The 23,807-nt window shown below is 40.0% G+C and overlaps 1 protein-coding gene across 1 annotated transcript in view; it reads right to left on the bottom strand.

Annotated features, from left to right (window-relative positions):
• CPEB4 (cytoplasmic polyadenylation element binding protein 4) overlaps window positions 1–23,135 on the bottom strand; it is a 76,194-nt gene extending 53,059 nt beyond the window's left edge. Inside the window, exons 1-3 of the mRNA XM_063120617.1 lie at window positions 22,500–23,135; window positions 20,105–22,154; window positions 1,249–1,330 (exon numbers count right to left, since the gene is read on the bottom strand). Of these exons, the coding sequence (XP_062976687.1) occupies window positions 1,249–1,330; window positions 20,105–21,229 (1,207 nt within the window). The 5' untranslated portion in view covers window positions 21,230–22,154; window positions 22,500–23,135. The remainder of the gene's footprint in view (window positions 1–1,248; window positions 1,331–20,104; window positions 22,155–22,499) is intronic.
• Between the last annotated feature and the right edge of the window lie 672 nt (window positions 23,136–23,807).

Genomic DNA, 23,807 nt, shown 5'->3' with positions numbered 1-23,807 from the left:
TAAATTTTCAGTTATTCATTTTGTGAGATGGCAGACATTAACTCATTCTCTGCATTAAGAGTAAAGAACAAATGCACCCACTAAGATTTTTCTGTCACATTTTCTGTAGGAATGGTGCCAATGTCAGGGTTTACCAGAGTTCAGTACTGGGGGGGGGGGGGGGGGGCTAGGAGGCCATTGTCCATTTTGGATCAGACCTGGATCTAATGGAGCTAGCAGGAATATGAACCAGCCAAAAGGTTACTAATGGGAATCAGCATTGCCATTACATGTGCCAAGGCCTAAGAAACAACTACTGAGCAGGTCCAGACTGATGAATGGGGAATCAGACCCTCTGTTACCACCTCCAAACCTCAAATGACTAAATAACAGTGGTATGGATTTCCACTGTTCAGGCTTCAGCCTACTCTGGGGCTTGGGTGCTGCTGGGCTACTCAACATTATCGGAAATGCAGTTTCCAGGAGCAAAGAGGAGTTACCCCACTCCCAGGCCTTGGAGTAGGGATGCCTCTGGGCACGAACTATATTTCCCATAATGCCAAGAAACACTCAAAACAAGTTAATTTATGGAGTGGCACCAATATGTTTCCCCTATCCCTAGTTATTTGAAACTCAGACTTCCATTCAGTGGCAGATTCTGCATCATATTGTACCTCAAGCTATGTCACTGAATACAGAAGAGCCACAATATATTACAACATTAACTAGAATCTTCATCCAAGCCAAAGTTGGTGACCTCTATAAGAGATATATGCCTGGCCCACTTCTTCCTCCAGTTTACAAGACAGACATAACCAACATAGCCCAAGGGCTAACTCACTTGGTTCTCTTATATTCTAACAAAACCGCTAGCATTCTAAAACTCTTGTAAGTTTAACTGTAAGTTTGGTAAGTTTTACCAAAAAGGAAAAAATTGTCCAATGTATAATAATTGTATACATAGTATTTTAAGAAAAATATGTCAACTGGATAGGAAAATTGCATGTAACAGCCTCAATTTTAAATCTTATACTTTAAAATTTACTCATTTGGAAAATACGTCTTGAGTTTTTAAATTGTATTATTCCAAGGAAGATATTAGGCATACACAAATGTGTGATAGCTTCCTCTTAAGGTAAATGAAAAAAGAGGCCTGGAATCTGGGGGAAAGCAACTGTTTTAGCTATTCTATAAATACTCGAACTTCATACTCTGTGCAACTATGTCAGCCTAATTATTTACTGCAGCAAAATAGTAATCCAAGTTTACCTTTCAGTGAATCACTTTCAGCTCTCATTATGTCAATTAGCGAGTTCTCCAGTGAATGCATGTCAAAGGTTCTCGTGCGATCCTGCAAGTAAACATAAATACGAGTTTAGAAGATTTTTGAATTAGATTTCCAAGAAGAAGCAATAACTATATATTAAAAAACAAGACTTTGAAGCAATAATTAATTAAAGCAAACTATTCAGGGCTCAGGGAATGGCTGAGGAGCACTAGAGACTGCAGCAAGTTTAAGTGGGTACATGCCTGAGTCTCCTTGGACAGGAGACCACTGGTAGCCCCATGACAAAATAAGATTATAAATATGAAATGTTTTATAAAAACCAAAGTGCCAGCGAAGTAAAGGTATCTCATTTTCAAAAAAGTGTTTCATGTTTCGGATAATTATTATTCATATGCAGCATGAGGCTCACTACAGTTCAATTTAGTTTGTTCACTAATTAAGGCAAATCAGGACCAAATAAAAAGTACTACAATATATACTAACACAAGACGGATGAACTTGCATGTATGTATTACGTATTTTGGAGAAATCCTTCTCCAAAATGAACACCACATATTTGAAATCTATTCAAGAGGCTACCCTTCCAAGGAAAATTAGGTATATACAATAGCCCGATTAGCACGGAATGACAACCCAGTATTTATTTAAACACTGTATAAGAACGAGCAAGTGTGCTGGTAAATGCTGCTTAGTCATTCCTGTTCCAAGCAGGAATCGTTAAACAACCCAAGGATGGAGCATTTGTTTGCCATGATGTGCAAACCAGGAACTATGTTTTGCCTCTCCCCCGACTGGCTTTTCAGGGGAGAGACAAGGCGGAGTTCCTGGTTCACACATCACACTAAACGTCACAGAGCATCCATGGGTTGTTTAGTCAAGCAGCATACACCAGCCCACTTGCTTATTCTCAATACCCCAGGACTTTATACAATTCTAGGTGGCTCTGATGTGTGAATCAGGCCTGTGTGTGACTTTTTGCAAGGCCAGCTGGGCTTCATCTTATGGCTTTAAATGCCAAGTAAAACATATTCATTGTAGAAAACACTTTACTTCCCCATTTCTAATAAGGATAGGTTTATTGTCATTCTATATAGTTTATATATTGATATTGTGTACGTCTCCTGTCTTATGCTAGTTTGGTGGACTACTGCGACAACACAGACCTCACTTTGAATCCTACAAACGCTACCACCAAATATGCGATGATACCAACCTCACACAGAAGGCCTTGCCTAGCACACCCTTCTCAAGCCAAGTGCCACCTCTTGAAAAACTTGAGGAAAGGGTAAAAACAACACAACCTTTCCCCTATATGTGAGGGAACAAGGTAAAGGGTTTTGGAAAATAGGTTCTATTGTTGAGGTACTGAACTGCAGGTGTATTGTTAGATGTTTTTACACTGTGTAATATAGCAGATAATAAATCCGTGCTGACACATGGTTTGTGGTAACAGAACACAAAGTAAAGTTTATTGAAATTTAACAGATCTTTGATATTTCAATTTAGATCAAACTGCTTATTTTTATATTTAAAACAATATTAAAATCCTATCTCTTCTCACTCCTCACACACACCAAACTCATGAAGCACAAGCCATACTAAAAAACCCAGACTAAAACCAAAATCAAACTAACTCACAATCCCCTCAGCCAACTACTTACACTCCTCCCTCCCCCTCTCTCATCGCATCACTAGCCACACCCACTCAGTCAAACATTCCGCACTCGCTAGACATACAAACTCAGACATACCTAAGGGACAGAAAGGTGGGTATCGCCACAACTACCTTATGCATATTAAGCTTAGAAATGCAGTTTAGAATTTTTTTAACATATATTTTGGAACAAATGAATGACACTTAAGAGCCACAGCACAAGCATATGTCCTCCAAAGTCTCATTTGCCAAATGCAATCAGTTTGAGCCATCAAATCTTGATTTAAAATCAGACCTCAAGCTTTAGTGTAAGTTGTTTCATACAAAATTAAACACAATTATTAATATAGGAATGCATAATTATATGAGGGCATGAAAATGATATATTTTCATGCTCTCATATATTTATATACACTGTGATATATCCCAAGCGAAGTGAGTAAGGTATTCACCAAGTTAAGCTTCTACTTCATTCCTGATCTTGCTGACTGATGTCTCTTTTTTATTCTAAATATATTGTGTTTTTCCCCACAGTATACACAAATAAAAATAATCCTTTTAAAATTTGAAGCATTTTAAAATCATACACAAAACAATTCTTTATGGTAGTAAACACAAAGCTACCTCACTCAAAGCCGAAAGAGCTCATCTATTTACTTTGCCTAAATAGTGACTAAACCTTTATTACAGAATTGCAGTACAAAATGCCATTTGCTCTGTGCTATACTGTTATCAGTAATTTCAGATGCTACACAATAAAAATGGCAAATCTTGGAATTCTATTTCCTGCAAATATTGGTATTCCAAATTGCCTAGTGTTCCAGATAACAAGATTACATTGCACCCTGTGAAATTTCATTCAGGGTAGTGAGACCAACGTTACAATTTACATAAACATTTAACTGAGACAGGATGACTTGCATTTCCGAAAGTAGCATCTAAGTCCATCTGTAACACACTTACTAAGAATTTCTCACATATAGTAGTTAACAACACCTTTTAGAACATACTTTCATGGTTTACCCTTCCTTGAGCAAAACAGGAAATGCTCAATCAAAGAAAAAAATCAAGGGGTACATATATCTTCCAGATTTATCAAGGCATACACATATCTTCCAAATTTATCCAAGTGTTTTACCTTTCATTATTGCAATGTAGCTTGGGTTGAGAATTAACACTAAGTATTACCAAAGAGTTGTTATATTTAGATTATTTTAATTCAATAATGTATATTTACATCAATACATTTTTTTCAGAATGTTAGCACTTAGTCACTCCTAAAATCAACTCCCCACATGGGAAGAACACATCTCTAAGATGCATTTAACAATTTTAGATTTAATGCTGTTGTTGTGTTTTGTTTAAAATGAGAGTAATATTAGTCCCAGATATTCTACTTAGCTTACCTATCTAAAATTAAAAGAAGCTTGGTTTTGCCCTCAAGGTAAGAATTATGAGCTTACTCAGGACATTGGATTAGCAGTAAGGCTTTGTTTAACTATATACACACAAGTCTTGCCTGAAATTCTTGACTCTCTACACTTGAGGTCAACTTGTAATTTTCCAAGGTAAGTAGAGAAATGCTTGTTTGTTAATTGACTAAGAAATAACTTTTACAAGAAGGTCGTATAGGGAATACTGTTTGTAGTTGAATACAAAAATCTTCTCTGCTACACACAGGGGTGTGGGTGACTGATACTACTAAAGATGCAGTCTTTATTAGCTACAAAGTATGTTTGCATTTAAATTAGTTATAACATTTTTAAAATAAGGCTTCAGTTTAGAGAATTACTTCGAGTTACAAAATTTAATTGTGTTTTTATGACTGTACTATGCATTGTCTGAGTTTTTAATGTAAGTTGCCATGAGAAAAACTATAGAACAGGATATAAATAAATTACTAATTATTTACTATTACTTCCCTACTGGTACTAGTCTTTACTATACCAAAATGGGATTTAGTATATCATTTCCTATATGGCATGGATGAAACAACTTCAAGATCAGGTAGGACACAAACAATCCTTGGAAATATCAAAGCAAGTTCAAAAGTAGTAGTACTGTAGATTTCCAGTCAGAATAAAATAATTGCCGAAAAAAATGGAAAAAACAACAACACAGTAGCATATGTTGGTTCTCGGTTTCAGTGTGAATTCTCTATCCATTTGTTAGCTGGAAGACCCAATGTGCAACATGATCCTAAGCACATTTACTAAGAAAAAAGTTCCACTGAGCTCCATGGGACTTGCTTCCTAGTAGCCATGCTTAGGATAGATAGCAGCCTTGGACATTTATCAGAATCAGGGGGTGGATCTAGACTTCAGCTTCACGGAGTTCCATTCACAATGGAGGAAAGGGGGTGGGGTGGCAATTTTTGCCAACTTCTACTTTCATTGGAGTCCTGTGCCTCCTGAAACGCTGCTCTAGAGTGATGTAGCGCTGGGAGCTTCTCCTGCAAATCACCTAAAAAAACCCGGCCCCTTCCTCCAATAGGAAGCCTCTGCTGGATCCTGATTCCATCTGCAAACAGAAAAAGACCTTCTGTTCATGGAGGGGCATGTCTGGATCCAATCCAGGCAGTTTAGTGGGTGTTGGAATCAGCTCTTATTGCATGGGCAAGTATTACCTTTTAAATTTTTAGTTTCATTATTTGTTTTACTATTCCTACTGATCCACGGCATTTCTGGTACTAAATGTTCTCTTAAGTGAAGTATGAATTGCTTAAGTCACCTTGGCATATATATTTATGTACAATCAAAAAAGGCACCTTCACTGATGCCATCCATGCACCAAGTCTGAGTACTTGACAATTATGGAACTCTCTTCCCCTAGAGATTCTCCAAATGCCACACATCTTTCTGAAATGACACATAGCTCTATCCAGAATAACTTGTGACAAGAGTTATCAATATGGGCCAAAGATGATTTGACCAAACAAAGGGAAGCATTTGATTTCGTTACCCAACTAGCATTCCATTTGTTTGTTTATAACATGCTAACTCTTGAACACTGAAATATCAGAATAAAATTTAATGCATACTGTTTGGGACATCATTCTACCTGTTTGGGACATCCAATTCAACTTCCACACCTGCTTTCAGGGGCCAGGTAAGCTACTAAAAACATTGCAATCCAATACCTGCCTTGAGAACCGAGATACAGAAATGAGATCTGACTTATACGTTTATGACATACATCTCAATATGATATTGAAAACCTGCTTGATGCCCACAAGACAAGGAGGATGAAAAGTAAATTGTAAGCTGTCAGCTGAAGCAAGACCTCTCCAATGCTGAGCTTTACTAGTGTATTCAGTTTTAAGTTTGAAATGTATATTCATAAATGTTTACCCCCAGTATGCTAACAATCCAAATAAAATCTATTCTAACAATTAAACATGATTCCTACCATTCTAGTTTGTATACTAATAAATATTTATATGTGCCAAAGTATCGACACAGGTCTAGAATCCCAATTTAGGCCTTCCTGTTATTTCTCTCTAGCCTGTCAACACTTCACAATAGCCTGATTTGCACATAATGCTAACCCATGGGTTTTTTAATTCATGAGTTGCCAAATTCTGGTTTGTCATGATGTGCAAACCCGGCCATGCTAACAAACCATTGTTTATTCACTATGCACCCTGAAAGAGAATCCATGGTTTGTTAACTTGCAAACTCTTGGTTGTTTAAACCATGGGTTGTGGTTATGAGCAAACCCAGAAGCATGAGTTATTCCTGGGTTGTTTCCCCAGGATACAAGTGCAGCAGTCAAGAGTGGTAAAATCAATACTGGCTGTTCTACCTGCCAGTACTATAGTGCTGCAAAGGCATTTGCAATACAGAGACGGAGAAGGCAAAGTAAGAGGGAAACAAACAACCCAGAGACTGAGATAACAATTGTTTCTTCAATCATCTGCCAGACAAACCCCGGGTAAGCTAACAAACCCTGCATTAAATAAACCATGGGTTAGCATTATGTATGAACCAGGTCTATATCAAATCTAATCTCCCCTATGTTCAAATGCAGTAGCTGAATAGTCAGTACCGTGAACCTCACCTACAGACGTCTTTGGTTGCCAACTTCTACCAATATGATATTGAAGAATGACTTCTGTGCCCAACAGCTTGGCTGAGAGATTTTACTGTTTCTTGATAGTATGATGGTATTCTTTAAAAGAATATTTGCATGGCCAAGCATAGCAGTAATTATCAGCAGTTGTTGTTGTGTATGAAGAATTTCCATAGCTACAAATATAAATCCTTAATGCAGCATTTTAGCACCTTGTATACTATCTTACTAATACAAACTTATTTATACCCTAATCTAATAGTGAAAAGGAGGAGCCCTGAATCTGGAATTGCTTGGTTGAAGCCTAAAAGTCGTCACAAACAGATTGGCAGGGTTTTACCAACCCGCTTCACATCTGCAATAAGGATTTAACCATATTGCCCTACCATATAAAGTTGCTTTAAGCACTTAGAAAAATAGCTACATAAATATCAAACCTGGCCTTGAAGGGTGCTTGAGTGTCCTTCCTATAAGGGAGAAAGTTACCAAACAAGCCTGATTCTATCACTGCAGTCTCCTGTGACAAAAGAAGCCACACCTACTTAGTATCCCCTGACCACACAACTATGAACAGCACAACAGACTTCTCCTGGGGGGAGAAGCTGACACACTGAAGTCTGGAGTTCAGTCTGCAACTACCTTACTACCTTGCATGAAAAACTGCATAAAACTGTGACAACCCTTGATGTGATATCTTTAAAGGTTAGGTGATCTCAGCTTCCATGGTCCTGCAGGCTATTTGAGGAATAGTGTGCCTTTGAGTAGAACATCAAAACTCTTAACAAAGCAGACCCAAAGCTTCTCATCTGTTGAATGGTATCACATTAAATATTGGAGTATGGATATGCACCCTTTCAGAACCTACTTGCCACCTCAAGAATTGTCCAACTGCTCTTTAGAAAATTCCCGAGCTCAAAAAGCAGTTTGGGACTGGGCACAAAAACATACTACTGTTAAAGGCATGTTATTTTCTCTGTATCCTCTTTTTACACCAGCATTTTGTACCCTTAAGTACTGTGAACAGTTCTGGAGGCACCGACTGAAATCTAGTAGGCACATGACTGTGCATGTTTGCTCCTCAAAATTGCATCCTATATGTAAACAAATGTAAAGAAATTTTAGAATGTTTTTTAGGATGTTTTAATCATGTATGCTATGTTTTTAATCAGTTTTTAATGTGTTTTATATTCATTGTTGTTCACCGCCTTGATCCAAATGGAGAGGTGGGTAAAAAATATATTAGTAGTAGTATTACGCCATTTTCATCCAAAACAAAAGCACAGGAAAGATAAGCAGGCACAAAGGCCTACCTTAAATTAATAAGGCATTGTCCTATTTTATATTCACTTTTCTCTTGTTCTCATGATCTCATCAGTTATATACAGGGATTAAGTTGTGTTTTGCACACACTTGAGGTCTTTATGGTAACTTCACAATGATGCCAAATGCTTTTATGGCCATCGAAAGAAAGTACACATGGGGCAATATACTGCAATTGCATATCAGTAAAGATTTTAAAAAGTCCAAGGGTGAACACAGCTAAACATATTTTGAGGATTACACAATCCTAACAGAATGATGAGGGGGCTGTTTCCCATAGAGTTCTTCATAATTAAAGGTGAATTCATAGCTGGAAAGCAAGTCAGTGGAACTCAGCTCTCACATTTCCATTAGAAAAGGTAATGTGGCCATTTTAGACTGACTAGAATGCAATCAATCCAAAGGAGTAAAAAAGAAGAAACAGTCAAACGTTTGCGAAAAGCAGAAAGTCCAATTAGTCCCCAAGTAGGGAACACTACATAGCAGGGGTGGGCAACTTGTGGCCCTCCAGATATATTAGCGTACAACTCCCATAATCTCTCACCATTGACTAGGGCTCACAGCTATGGTTGATAGAAATTATAGTACAGGCCAAAAAAACATGAAGGGTCACACGTTGCCCAACCCTGGTATAGAGGTTCCATCCTCTTCCTCAGCCACAGACTTAACAGGAGGCCTTAGGCAAGACACTTTCTCCCAGTCTCTTCAGTTCCCCAATCAAAATGGAAACAAGTTTCTATCTGACAGAGTTATTGCAAGGATTAACAAAGAAGAGACTGTAAAAGAATGGTGCACATTAGAAGTGCAGTGTGTAATTAAGTTTTAGTGTATTCCAAGAATGATCATTTTGCCCTCCATTTTGGTAAGAATTCTACTTCTCACAGTATTGCAAAGTATTGGTAAAGAACTCCAATTAATCCTATGGGCTATTAGACTCATTACGTGCTACTACTGATAGGCATTATCATTTTCCTATTTAGCAGAAGATAGGTGCCAACAATTCTATTCAACCTAACAAGATTTGCAACAACATAGCCATTTTAGACAGGAAGGGAAAAAACCCAAACCCCACATACAATTGAGAAAGAAAAGCCTATTTAATTTTAGGTGCATCAGGACATGAAGGAAAGGTTTTGAAACTCTTTGGAATTAGTCATCCAAGACGTCATAATTAAGGAGATGTTGGCATGGAGTCAGTGCAGTGCCAGTTTTAGCCCTGCCACATCTGCAAAGGATGCTAACGGATAGCATTCAGTAGGTGTCTAGAGACAAAAGGAGACCAGGGACAGCTGAAGACCCATTTTTTACATCCTATTAACTGCAAACATATTCTTAAAAGCCATGGGACTCATGAAAGAGTCTGACCACTCTGAGGAAACTCCAGTAATTCTTAACAAATATAACCACCCTTTCTCCAAACTTAGCTCACATATGCACACACTGGCTGGGTCAGAAGATGGAGGTTGTGAAAGTTCTCTTTATCTGACTGGGAACAATAAATTATTCCTCAATTTCTTTACATAATTCTTTTACAGGGTTTTGATTTCACACAGATCCTTCTTTCTGAATTTAGGGCACAACAAGCCCAAGCAGATCTCTTCCCATTCCTTTTCTTTCTTTTAATCTCCTCATATCCAAAGCTTTTATTATGGCATCACCATCTATGGAAACAAATAGCCCATTTTCTTTTCTTGGCATAGTGAGGCTAACCAAACTAGAGTTATTCCATAATGATTCCACCCTTCCATAATGCTTTCTAAACATTATTCATAGACAAAATGTATCTTCTCAGGTGGATCCTTCATATTTTAAAAAATATCCTGAAATTAAAACCTACATAGGTTTACTAGGAAAATCATTAAACTGCCATTTGCAAAGTTCTGGAGTAACATACATCTTACTGCCAGGAAGTAATGTGTGTTCTTCCTACTCCAGTTCACTAAGAACTGCTTCACACACGCAGAGAATGGGCCCATGCATTTCCAGCACAGGTCTTCATACTTTCTGTAAAATCAGAAGTGAATTCATATGTCAAAAGAAACACAGTCAACATGCAGCCTGGAGCTTAAGCCAACTGCCACTCCCTAGGCTGTGTTTACTGCATATTTCAAGAGTTAGAGCAAGTTGTAGTGGTAGAAACCTGGGCACCTAGGTTTGGCATAACATGTGAAGTGGCTTTTAGAGGTCAGCAAACCTGGTTAATAATACCAATGATATACCTTTAATTCCCAAAGCAATTTGTATTTTGGCCAACAGAAACTTAGCCATAGGAACCCGATATCAAGTAGGTTCACTGCAGGAGCAATTAAGGAACACAGGAATCAAATCAACCTCTTCAACAGAAGTAGATTTCCTCTTTGGGGGAAATTTACCTTGTGCCAGTTACAAACCATTCTCATAAAATTGGGTGACCTGTAGCAGGACATTACAATATGCAGCAAAAAAAAAAAAGATGTGCAAGTCAGTTGCAATTCTGTTTTTGTTTCATGTTTTAACATTCAAAAAGGGAACCTGCTTATCTATGTGAAACAAATGTTTGCTTCATTGTGGGAGGGACAACAGCACGTGCCTTGCTGGGAGATGGAGCACCTTTCTTCCATTCTCAGCATCTGTGGTTTTAAAAATAAATATCAGATACTGCCAAAGGACAACTTGGAGAGCTGCTGCTAGCTGGAATAGAGAGAACTGAGCTTGGGGGCTCTATAGTCTGATCCAGTATAATGTAGTGGAACAATCACTTTCTTGACCACACAATACCTACACAAATGAACCCAGTTTGAAAATAAGTAAACTGATGCCCAACATCACAATAAAGTACGAGTACTTGGGATTTACTTCAGTTTGCTAGAGCATATCTGAAGTTTTGCTTTAACAGATGATTCAAAGGAGAATGAATTGGAAAGCCTACAAAGTACAAACAAGTAGTTGTGCTAACAACAGCCTGGCTAATAAAGATTATATTAATAAATAACCACATTCTCCCATTAAAGAATAGAAGACTACCAACAGATAAGAAAATGGCAGCTGTTTTTTTGGAGACGTACAGGGATCACCACACTATTTTGTACATTTAGTCAAGATACAAGAAGCGTATAAGAAATTAATTAAACTGCACAGTTCTTAAAGAATTTTTGTAAAAGAAAACACTGTTGGTGGTAATAAAGAAATATTTATGTAATATATAGCAAAAGGCTTCAATTATTCTGCATCTTTCTACTTGAAAGAGAAATGAAATTGTTGTTTTTCTTCTCAAGTCTGCTAAGAAATCATTTTGAAACATGTAACATTGCTTATCACAGATCCCAGAAGTGCAAGAAGACATCTATTTTAACTCACGGATTTCACAACTAATTCTGCCTCCAATTTCCATGAGTTCATTTCCATTGGTACCAAACCATAATATAACTTTATTTTTATATTCAATGTAGTTGCATTAAAAAGAGACAGACAAATCAGTTAGGAATCATAAAGACTCTTTTCAAAAGAGAAAAAAAGGAAGTACTGTTCAAGACTGCACAGACCAAAGATTCGCTGCATACAGAGCATGCATTGCAATATTCGTGAATGCATCAGAAATGAGAGGCACAAACAATTAGGCCACATCTTCCACTTTCAAAAGCTTTGTTGTAAATACAACTTTGCAGCATAAGCAGCCAAATATCCTTGTTCTGGATACAGCCAGAGTTCCTGCAAATTGCACATATTCCCACTGTACTAACAAAACTGTAAGCTTTTCATCTGCTTCAAAAGCATACAAAATTTAAAATGGAAGAACTAGTGCTTAAATTATGGTGGGAGGATAAGGTGGGGGAGAGGCTTCATAAAATCCACAAGCCTCGCCCTCTGACCACCCCATTTTAGCCAAATTATCTCCTCATAGCTTTTAAAAGCAATCACTAAGAGGCTGTCACAGTGTTTGGGCCCCTGTAAATTGAGAACTGAACACATGCCCTTTGACAGTATAGCAAAGAAGCAGATCAGGAGCACTGGCACTGGATTTTGGAGTTGTTCAAAAATTCAGTGTTGTGCAAAAGAGCATAAAATTATGACATCGACCTTTTGCATAACCTCTTGCACCACAATAGGTTCCTAAGCTTGTGTTTCACCTTACTCTTAACCTAGGAAAAGCATACATACACTCAATCTATAGGCCAAGGGTGTACAAACCCATACAGACTGAGCAATAACTGCTGAAAGTTTCCACTGAAAGTTTCTATATTATGTTACCATAAGGTGAGGCAATCTCATCCCTAAGTGCAACAAGAACACCAAGCACTGTAGAATCAAAAGCCTATCTGGGTGTGACAAACTTGCTTGTAGCGAAGGCTGGGGTGCATCTTTTAAACTGGGAAGTCTTTGAAGATTAAGGCATCAGTAATGAAGTTGACTGATGATGCAAGCAATTTAACTGAACCATTGTTTATAGGACAGACACATTATGTTCACACACCATGTTTTATGAACTGCATCACATAGTAATCTTATATAAAGTAACACCTAAATATTAAAGAATGACCTTTAGAGTTCTGAAATGGTCACCTTAAAGCTATTATTTAAAGAACCCTCAGAGTTGCAGCTGAAAAAATATTTCCAATGTATAGATGTCAATTTATAGGACAACCAAGGAGCCAAGAGTTTTCAAAACGTACTTTTGCATTAAGAATGTACTTATTATGTTGATCCACCTCTTTAATCCCTGGTTCTAACAAAATATAAGCACCATTTATTGCAGTTTTAGACACAAACGAGAAGATTCCATACTTTCCCCATTCTGAGATAGAATTATTTGCTTTCTTCATTAACCCAACTGGACACATTAGGATGTAGACAGGTGTAGCACTACAGAACTGGGACTACAGGATCTTCTTTCGTAGTTTGATTCTAGAGTCACAACTTCCATAAATACGTTGTTGTTGTAAACGCACATGCATCACTGGAAAACCAAACAATAAATTGGCCACCAGGCAGGCTATATGCACTTCCTTTAAAACAGAAAAGATTGTACATCCACATTTATGCGCAGTTACTTTAAGCCTTACAAAAGATGTTGTAAAACAGCACTTCTCAACCCCCACCTCCTTGCATTGCTTGGAGTTTCAGCAACATACTTAAACTGTTTTTGCTCTACAAATCACAGCCCAGATATAACTCATAATTTAATCACCGTAGTCTTGCCTTTCTAATGTGATGGATGTGCCTGTTTTTGTGAGCAGAGTTCCATAAAGCTAGATGTCATGTTTGCCAGTTTTCACCTTAGGCCAGGCTCAGCATTCATCCTGCTTCTGTTTTAGGGCTTGAGCATGGCAAGAGATGAAAAGCCACTCACAGTTATACGCCCTGATCAGCACAGTCTCAACCTCCATTAACAGAAAAAACAAAGCAATGGCAGGGCCAAGTACAGATATTCCCAACTGCAACCTTTCTACAGCCCATCTGAACGGAGTTCATGGATTACCAGTGGCTCACACACTACGAGTTGAGAATCCCTCCTCTAAAATGCTCAGGGAATTGGAGGCAGGGAGGCTCTCGTGAAATCTGAGCCAACATCTAACAGGCTCCTGTCACAAGTGAATCATCCCCATACAAGCTTCACCATGCTAAAAATCTGCAGGACTGGGGCAGGAGGATTCAGAGTGATGGGGGTCAGAGGACAGAATATGTATGGCTGTTTACAGAGAAACAAAACTGCCTCAGCCACTCTCTCCCAATGATTCATGATTTTAAAGAGAGGTTCTTAACTCCGCTATCAATTTTGGTTACATAAAAATGAGGGAGTGCAAAAGAAATGCCACAAAGGCCCAAGTGAAAACTTGGTGCTACAGGTCTAAGCAGTCATGATTCAGTTCTAGAACACTTGACAGTTGTACCACCAGTTTGTTTGTTTTTTTAAATGTGCTGAATATCATCTGGGTCCAATTGGGCAGCATAAAATACTGCTCATAGCTCCATGCTATCCCTTTAATGGGTAGGGTTTTTTTTATAGCCTTACAAGGTATCCTTCAAAAAGCTTCCTAGCAAAGGGGATTTTAAACCCTAGAGTCCAGGGCCATAGTCAAGGGCAGAATCAGATCAGATTTAAAAAATTCTAAAACAGCTGCCACAACTCCTAATCCAAATTATAGTATTTTATTATCACAGATAGAGCAGGAGAAAAATATCAAGCGGAACAAAGTCTGCTTTTAAGGCAAGACCCTCTCCAGGTAAGATTTCCTAATATTGGGAGAAATAGGCCTACTGGAAAAGTCCAAAAGAAATTATTTTCTCCAGCTACCCCCTGCTTATTATTTTCATAATCGATGTCACACCCCACATATCTCTAAAAAATATAGCTCAATTTTGAATTTCCTTGAAAGCATGGCACTAAGGGCATGAGGCAAATGAAAATAGATGTTGAAAACAGTTTTTAACACGTCCAGTTAAAATGCAATTCTTTAATGCACCGAAATTATTAAAATCCCTTCAAGCAGCTTCCAATAGCACCATTAATGCTTTGGCTTGTTATGGAGAAGCTACTTATGTACAAGTATTCTTTATTGCAGAACAGGCAAGGTGTTCCACTTCTATACAATACACAGCATGAAGCAATGCTTTGCAAACGCATCAGCAAACACCAATCGCTATGAGAAAGCCCAATATATGCTGCTGGTCTCAAACACTGCTGCTATGAAAAATAAGGCAATGGAGTATTTCAGAAAGAAAAATAATTCTGGGCAGTATCCAACGCTGCCCTTGCGCTACGGGGGAATGACCGCTAGGACAATGGAAAGTTAGTACTTCATAATGCAACAGGAAACTAGCCCAAACTAGCACTTACAGAATGGAACAAACAGCCAAGTTTGCAGAAAGAAGCTCCACCAACTTTCCCCACCCTGGAAGTACTAGTTTGGGTTAATTTCCAGGGTTGTGCTATGAAGCACTAGCCTCCCATTGTGCTAGCAGTTGTTCCCCCTAGCATAACGCCCCCTCTTTTTAAGAGCAGTTTTCTTCATAGAATGATTAGCTGGATACGGCACTCTGATCTGGAAAATAAACAGTATCATTGTTTGCTGATAAAAAGATTTACAAATGGACTTTTTTAAAAAACAAAACAGATGTGAAGTGAGACTAATCTGTAGTTGCAGCACTACGCCTTCATTTTCTCTGATCTGATTTGACCTCATGTGCCTTTTAAGAAAGGACTTTTTTTTTAAAAAAAACCTAGCATTTACATTATAATTTCTATCCTGCTTTTCCACATAGCCAGATACATCGGAGGTAGTACAGGTGGGGAAACCTGCCAAACTGGATGGAGGTGCAAGACCGAAGTTGGATGAGACTGCACTCCCCTGGAAGGACCAAGTGCACAGGTGGGGGTTCTCCTGGACTCAGTGCTATCCATGGATGTGCAAGCGGTGCTGGTTACTTGGGGTGCCTTTTTATTAGCTTTAACTGATTTGCAGGTGATTTGCAATGGAGAAAACTGACCTTGTTACAGTCATCCATGCTCTGGTTACGTGCAGACTGTAATATACTCTATGTGGGGCTGCGTTTAAAGAGGATTCAGAAGCGTCAGCTAAGACAGAATGTAGCTGCCCCATTACTTGCTGTAGATAGGTGATCAGATTTTGCACCAACTGTCATTGCCTTTCTAGGCCCAATTTAAAGTACTGATGGTCACCTTTAAAGCCCCCAATAGCTTGGGCCATGTTATTGGACTCAATGGCCTTACAGGCCCCTTCCAACTCTACTATTCTGTGATTCGAAGGACAACCAGCATCTATATGATTCTGTCAGAGCTCTAAGATCAGTCAGTCACACGCACACTGTTAAGTTGTTTTAGGTTGATGGGCACAAAAATAGGGTCTTTTCTGTGGTGGTCCCATCCTTTCTGCGAGATATATGCATGGCTCCTTCACTAACCATTTTAAATGGGCCTTAATAACCTGAATGTTTCAGTTGGGTTTTAAATGCACAGATTCCCAGTTTTATTTTATAAACTGGAATATATCATTGTTGTTATTTTAAATGTTTTCCACTACTGTTTAAGATAATTACATACTATCTTGTAAACCATTATCTCGAAAGGCAGCATAAAAATAGTTTAAATAAGTAAATCATGTTTCTTCAGCACTTTAAAGTATTCAAAGCAGTTTGCAAACACTTCCTCAGTAAAAACATAATACAAAAACATAGTATTTTGAGAATGACAAGCAGATCATCTCAAAAATAAAGCCAATGTGAATATAACTTAAATGTATCAGGCATTATTCCTACAATAGTAAAATTATTTTTGCTTTTACAGTAGCCCTTGCAAACAACTATGGAGTGATCACCTTCCTCTCCAACTACTAGGCCAGAAGTATCATGTACTGCCATGCCAGATGCATGCATGCTCTCTGTATCTTTAAAGACTACTGGCCCTTTAAGGCAAAAGGGTGCATGAGCCACATACATAGCTCTCATAGATCTACACTGTTTCAGTATTGGAACTGCACTGCAGGTTACATTGGCTCTGCATGTACTTTCTTCTCTCTTTAGTATCTTAATAATAGCAGCTTCATTAAGGCAGGAGGTGAACAGAAAGAGCTACAAGCACAGCTCATACTCCATTACTTTGTATTGTATTTCCGGTTGGGAAACCATGGCAGGACAATTCAGGCTGCTATGCCTGCCTTTAAACAGATGCCATGTGGGTAAATGAACAATAAGGAAAACAAACCGGTGTGCAACTGCCGTTTTCCCCTTATTTTTTCACTAGGGGGCAACTGCTTATGGTCACAGATAAGTAATCCGCATAGCCGTTCTACAAAATAATGTGTGTGTGTGTGTGTGTGTGTGTGTGTGTGTGATGTACAATCAAAGCCTATAGATCTGATTCAATTGCAGCAGTCCAGCCACTGGTTTGCACTACTGCAGCGAAATGGTGCCCTACTGTAACAATCTTGCCCTAGCCCTTTACCAGGGATACCTTTAAGCACCTTAATTAGTAGCATGCATTGTGCTAGCATACATAACTCCAAGGACCCCCAAAGGATCCAGAAAATGCTGTATAATAGAGCTGGTGGGGCTGGTATCTCCTTCCCAACAGCACAGGACAAAAACTCTCATGCAGCACTGCAGTGGTGCAGCAGTCCCAACAGCTAGGGACAGGACTGGGTTCTGCCATTGGACATACATTTTGGCATCACATCAACATCCGCTGTCAAGCATTTGGTCCAATGTACTGCCAAGCCAAGTTACAGTGTGTAGCATTTGTTTTATCCTCAGCTATCCTTAAGCATAAAATTACAATAGAGGAGCTGAGGCATTTGCACAAGGACCAACTAATAAGCCCCTAATTCTGAGATCCAAGTTCACCCCTCTAGCCCACTGGACTTTTAGTGAGAGTTCATCTACGCAATCAATTACTATACTCTTTTTAACAAGTCACAGTTTATGCATCACATCGTAATGAACAGAAGTATTGTGGTATAATTACATTTAAAGTCAGTTCTTATTAGTTATGTATATAGACATTAGGCAATGTCCTCAAAAAACCCAAAAACACACACAAAAACAAAAAACACACAAACCAGTTCTGTATCTCGAGCAGTAGATTTTGATTATAAGATGCAACCCCTCAAGGATATTTTAAAGAAGCCTAGCTTCTCTAAAAGGAGATCCTGTGATGAATACATTTACATAAAGACTGCAAAACCCCTCTTTACAAAAGGGCCAACTACTTTTACATTAGCTACTTGTACAAGGATGTGTTAAGATAGTAAACGGTCAGTCAGTGAAGGGGATTAATCAGGAGCAAGCAATATTGCTATCTACTTGAGCATTCTGTTTGTTACAGCTGCCAAGTGCAGTGATGCTAAACATGGACCCAAGTAGGTTCTAGCAAATTAAAGACTTCCAGAGACAGACTTGAAATGCTGCATTTAGGGTCCTTCATTTCTGTAAAGCGTCATAAACAAATTTATACAAATTTTGCTTTGAACTACATATATACTTTGCATATTCACTTGAACAATAAGGGCCAACTCATTTGTTTTTAGGTAATTTTAAAGCAACTATTTCCAAAGTATTCTATGTGAAAGTGGGGTGGGGGAGCATTGTGGATTTCATATTGTCAAAGGCAAATACCCAGATTATTTTGAAATACACAGAAGAATTTTCTGGAACTGCAATGCTGAGCTCTTCTTTTGATGCAGAACACAAGCAATACCAAAAACTACGAAGTATTTCACTAAACTATTTCCCTTTTGCTAGGCACACAGTTGTTCATACAGCCTTCAGTTTACTGCTTAGGTAAACAGACATCAATGTACTGCCCACCCTTTTTTTGAACAATGATAAAATATCAGAGAAGCATATGTCAAGATTGGGAACATAATTCAAAATGTACGAACCAAGAAATTTTGTGCCATGAGAAAATACCCACTTTCGACATGAGGCCTTAACTATAGGATCAAGGACACAGTTTTATTCTATCACAGTGTAGCTCCTCTATAAGGCACAGAATGAATTAAGCAGGGAACCAAGTCTTGCTGCAGTGAGGTTTAATGCATGTACACCCACCCCCGCCAGGGACTACAGCTGATTCCTAGTGCTAATGGTTTCTGAGGTTAAATTTGGTCTTCTGTATGAACCTTTATATTGCTTCCAGACTTGAAAATTATTTCAAGACTCCTGACTATGTAGCATGAACTAAAAAAGCCTCACTAATGAAAGTGGTCTAACTAGAAAGCTGCATAGGCCGGACAAGCAAGATAATACAAGAAATGTCAGTTCTCTGTGCAGTATAACTAGATTATAAAATGTATTTAGAACTTTAAGACTGTATTTAATACAAGTATGGGTTTCTTCTGATCTACTAGTTTTTTCATTCCGAATTACAAGAAAACTAGGTCACAACCTTGCCTAAAAATACAGCAATAATTTTGCCATTTTTGCTTCTTCTTTTTAACACCCCACCCACAAATCCTAAGCTTTCAAGATCCCATCTATAAAATAATTAAACCCACCGTGGTTAATCACAGATAACACAAACACACACGTTTTCCAGGTTTTCACTGTTACTACCTGGTTGGCAATTTTTAATGGCAATTAATCTATACAAAATGGAGAATAATTCCCAATACATTTGACAGCCCATTTCCTGACAGCATATGGACACATTTGAACAGAACAGGCCAATGCCTCAAATGAGTCCACATCTATTTTTAGTAATGGCTTACAATCTACTACTAAAATCTGTTGCCCTTGCTGGAGGAGACCAGCTCAACATTTTATAAGAAACCTGTAATTTCAAATGGATTAAAAATGGTACATCATTCTAATTAAATGAATGATAAATTTTGCAATACAAAGCTTTAGACATATATTCTAACAGACCAGTTTTAAGGTCTAATAATTGTTTGCTGCACACAGAACACTATATTGCCATATATGCCATAAGGCCTCAGACTTTCAGCTGTTCCGGCATTTTAGGACTTATTTCTTTTAACCCACTGATTTTTTCAATAATTGCTCTTGCAACTCGTTTATTCATCAGGTGGACAAATTTGACAGCAAGCAAACTATATAATAGATGTGCTATTTGGCTATAGCTATTTCTCTGACAAACACTAAACAAAACAACCAAGATTCAGAGATGATCAGTCATAATGCTTGAAATGAACTCTGTAGATGTGTATTTTAAAATTAGAAGTCCTAAATTGTGCAGCTCTAATCATAGAAGCAATACAAACAAGATATAGCCTTGTTGTTCATGCAACCTTTCAGCACCTTTATGTATAGTCATCTAGGTATTAGTAAAATAATCTCACCTGAAAAGGAAAGATATTGTCAGCTCTGTTCAAACTGTCTTCCATCCAAGACTTTGGAGCAAACGCAGAGCTGGGCCGTGCATACTTCTGCAACTGGATATGATTACTTGGGAAATTCTTCTTCAGGGGCGAGATGGAGTTCAGGGGTGGTATTCCTCCATTCAGTCCCCTGCGGTGGTCTCGCCCTTGGGACCCACCCCACCCACCATATCCACCACCGCCACCGGGACTCCATGAAGAAGATGGTGTAGGTGATGGGCTTTGGTAGCTACTCCATGGAGAAGGTGGTTTGTTAAGATTATTAGCAAGATGAGGCAGTTGATTAAAAGCAGCATTTCTATGTGTAAATGGAGGTGGATGAGGGCTTGCAGGAGACCTCCTCTGTTGTTGATGCTGATTGTGATGATGCTGAAAATGGGGGTGATGAGGGTGGTGCTGGGAGAGGGGTCCAATCTGAGGGGAAAAACTACCCCCAAAACCAGGACTGACATGATGTGGAAAATTCTGAAACAGCAGAGCACCATTATTAGCCGAAGCAGGAGGGACTCCTCCCTGGTGGAAGAAACTCGCATCTTCATTGATTATTGTTGACGAAGAAGGAGCTATAGCTGCTGACCAGTTACTGAAACCAGTCAGAGAAGATGCAGTAGATGTCAAGGGCTGGTTTGACGTACCTAGCCCTGTAGCCTCTTGATAATCAAATCCTGTTAACACTGGAGATTCTATTCTTATTTTCTCCTTCCCATTGCCATTCTCAGAAGAATTATCCCCCTGGTTTTCTTCAGATTTAGCTTTCTCGGATTCAGGCAGCATGCCTGCTTCCTGACTTTGACTAGGGGAAAGCTGCTGTTTTTCTAGGGAGTCTTGTTTTTCCTGTTGCTGAGTTTTAGATTTTTCTGACCCCAGAATCTCATCCTGAATGTTATGGGCAGCTGGAGCAGGAAAGAGCCAAGCTGACCCAGCACTACTGCCATTGGCAGCTGTGTTATTTATAAAAGCAGCAGGGCTGGGGGTTGCATTTTGATGGTGGTGTGGAGGCTGCAGATGTGGATGAAATCTGACTGGAAAAGCTGACTTATTCCCAGTGTTGTTTTGCACTAACACGCCAAACCCGTAATCCCCCATTTATTTTATTTAGGATTTGAATTCCGCCTGGAAAGAAAAAACAAACAAACCTTAAAATATTTTTCTTCCTCTACTAAAGCAAGAGAATAGAAAAATATCTTTTATCAGAGATCTTCCACCCCTTTCTTTTCCACCTACCCACTTGAGATATCTGATTTGGATATTATTCCTGGATTCTTCTAAGTGAGATCACTTAAAATATTGACATGGGTCAATTGGTGTTAACTTCCTTCCGATAGCCAGAAGGAATAGAAAGTAAATCTTTGGTTAACAAAATAAGAGGTTTCCTTTTCCTAAAAGGAAATGCACAAGAATGAAGTGGGGATGAAAGAAAGCTCCTGGAAACAAAACAAAAAAGAGATATTTTTTTAAAAAAAACTTCTTGCCTTATCAACCGCTTCAACCTGCCTACGTACACTTTAATGCAAAAAAAGATACCATGACATCTGGCACTCCTCACTCTTTCACAGCTCCAAAAATATATTTAAATCTGGAATAATTTAATAAATTCTATATAATCTAATATATATCTGTGTTCTATTCTAACAGTCTTTGCTGTTGAAAATGTAAAGATTTTACCTCAGGATTTCAATGGGGTGCAGGTTTTACAGGAGAGCTTCCCCCCACCCCAATCTGTGCTGCTACTGCCTTTGCCTTGTTGGACTCTATGAATAATATGCTCTATGCGGATGCCCTTCTAACAAGGCCTTTCTACATGAAGGGGGGAGGGGGGAGGATTTTTTTCCCCCTTTTTTAATCTCTAGACATCGGCATTCAGTGCGCGTTGCGCGTATGTGTATAGAGTGAGTTGTGCAGAGAAGGGTGGATTCTTGCTGCTGCTGCCGGTTGGGTGGTTCCTGCTTTTCCAAGCTCGCCTCCTATTATGATCCGATATTTGCGTGTCCTTCAGATGAATCCTGGCTGCCTGCAGAGGAAAATTTTCACCTCAGAAAATCAGCAGTCAAGTGTTTGGAGGGGGGGTTGGAGGAAGAAGACCAGGGGAGTAGAGGTTAGACATGGGGTGGTGTGTGTTTTTAGACCCATCAGCAAATAATTTATTGTGCGACAGCGAGGGAGGGAGACAGGGCTCAGATCCTTGTACTGCGAATATTTAGGAGAGGGACAGCTTCTTCAAATGAGCCCCTTTCGAAGGGGGAGGGAGGGAAATGAGGGTCTAATGCCGCCCTTGCTCTCTCAGAGGACTGGGCGGTGGGGAGCATGGAACAGAGCAGGGATTTCACCCCCACCCGCTCAGAGGGAAGGACTTTACCTCAGGAGGGAAGCAGTCTCCGTCGGGGAGGGGACGGCGCTGGCAGGGAGCCGGGCTCCTCTCTCCCCCATGGGAGCCGGTTTCTCAAGGGAGGAGGGTCACGAGGATCGCTGAGTGGCGAAAGAGCAGGGAGGGGCGGTATCAAGCCTGCTGGCTCTTGAGGAGGAGAAGGAGGCGGAGATGGTGGCGGTAGCGGCTCCCAGGGGTCCTGCTTTTCCTCCCGCTGCCGATGCTCCGGGGCTGCTGCTGCTGGGGCTGCTTCTCCTCCGCCTTGGCTCCTCCCGGCGTCGTTCTTTGCCCCTCATGTAAAACAATCGTTGATCGGGCGGGAGGCGGAGGAGGGGGGGCTCCTATCAAATCGTGGGGCGCTGGGCACTCCTGTCAATCCGCCGGTTCGCCACTCCGGCCCGGACGCCTCAGCCGCCACCGCAGCCGTCGTCTCTACAGGACCAAGCCTCCGATCGAAATGACAACCAGCTGGAGAGAGGCAGCACGGCACTTCCGGTTCAGAAAAGCCACGCCTACCGCTCTCTTCCTTGTCTGGCAGAGGCCACGCCCCCTTCTCTGTCCCCCGGCCGCGGGCAGAACGGTGATGGCCTCTCACTGTCGATCCTGAGGGTTCTGCTTAGCCCCGCCCCTCTCTTCTCTTTCTAGACTGTACTGGTGCAATGGAGCCCAGCGCTGTCCGCTGCCTATCATTTCCATACACCCACCCACCTCGCTACCGCGATTGGACTGCCGTCCCCAGCAGCTCCCGCATGCGCACTGCAGGGGCACGTGAGCGGGAGTTGCCGGGCGAGGTAGAGCGTCATGAGGCAGAACATGTCGTTTGCTTAGGGCCGTTGTGCGTTCGTTGACTGGCTAGCTGGGGGGAGGGGAATGAGGCCTCCGGTTGCTGTGGTGAGGAGAGGCTCACTGGGTCAGCGGTGTGGCTGCTGATTCGAAAGAAAGGTACGGGGAGGGGGATTCTTAGTGGAGGCCATTTTCTTGGGATATAACCCTGCAGGGTGCGTTGCCTTGGTTTGATTTGCTGGGCTGCTTCTAAAAGTTATTATTCGAAAAAAATTAAAATTATTATGTAAGTGGTGTGCCTGGCCTGTCAAGCTGCTGCTTTGGTCCTTGCAGGTTGGTTGGCTGGGATGGAGGAACAGGTCGAGATTGGGGCGTGTGCCTGGTCTGGTGTTAGTTAAACTGCTGCTGTGGTCAGGTTCACTTTGGAGGAGGCATCCAGACTGGGGTGGAATGGGGACAATTGACCCATGAGCCATAATTTCCAAATTCCCAGCTCTCATTAAAAAGAAAACGTAG

The sequence above is a fragment of the Elgaria multicarinata genome, chromosome 3, assembly GCF_023053635.1.
Source record: "Elgaria multicarinata webbii isolate HBS135686 ecotype San Diego chromosome 3, rElgMul1.1.pri, whole genome shotgun sequence".
In the NCBI taxonomy this organism is placed as follows: domain Eukaryota; kingdom Metazoa; phylum Chordata; class Lepidosauria; order Squamata; family Anguidae; genus Elgaria; species Elgaria multicarinata.
The sequence above is the reverse complement of the archived record's forward strand: the minus strand, read 5'-3'. Positions and strand labels throughout refer to the sequence as shown.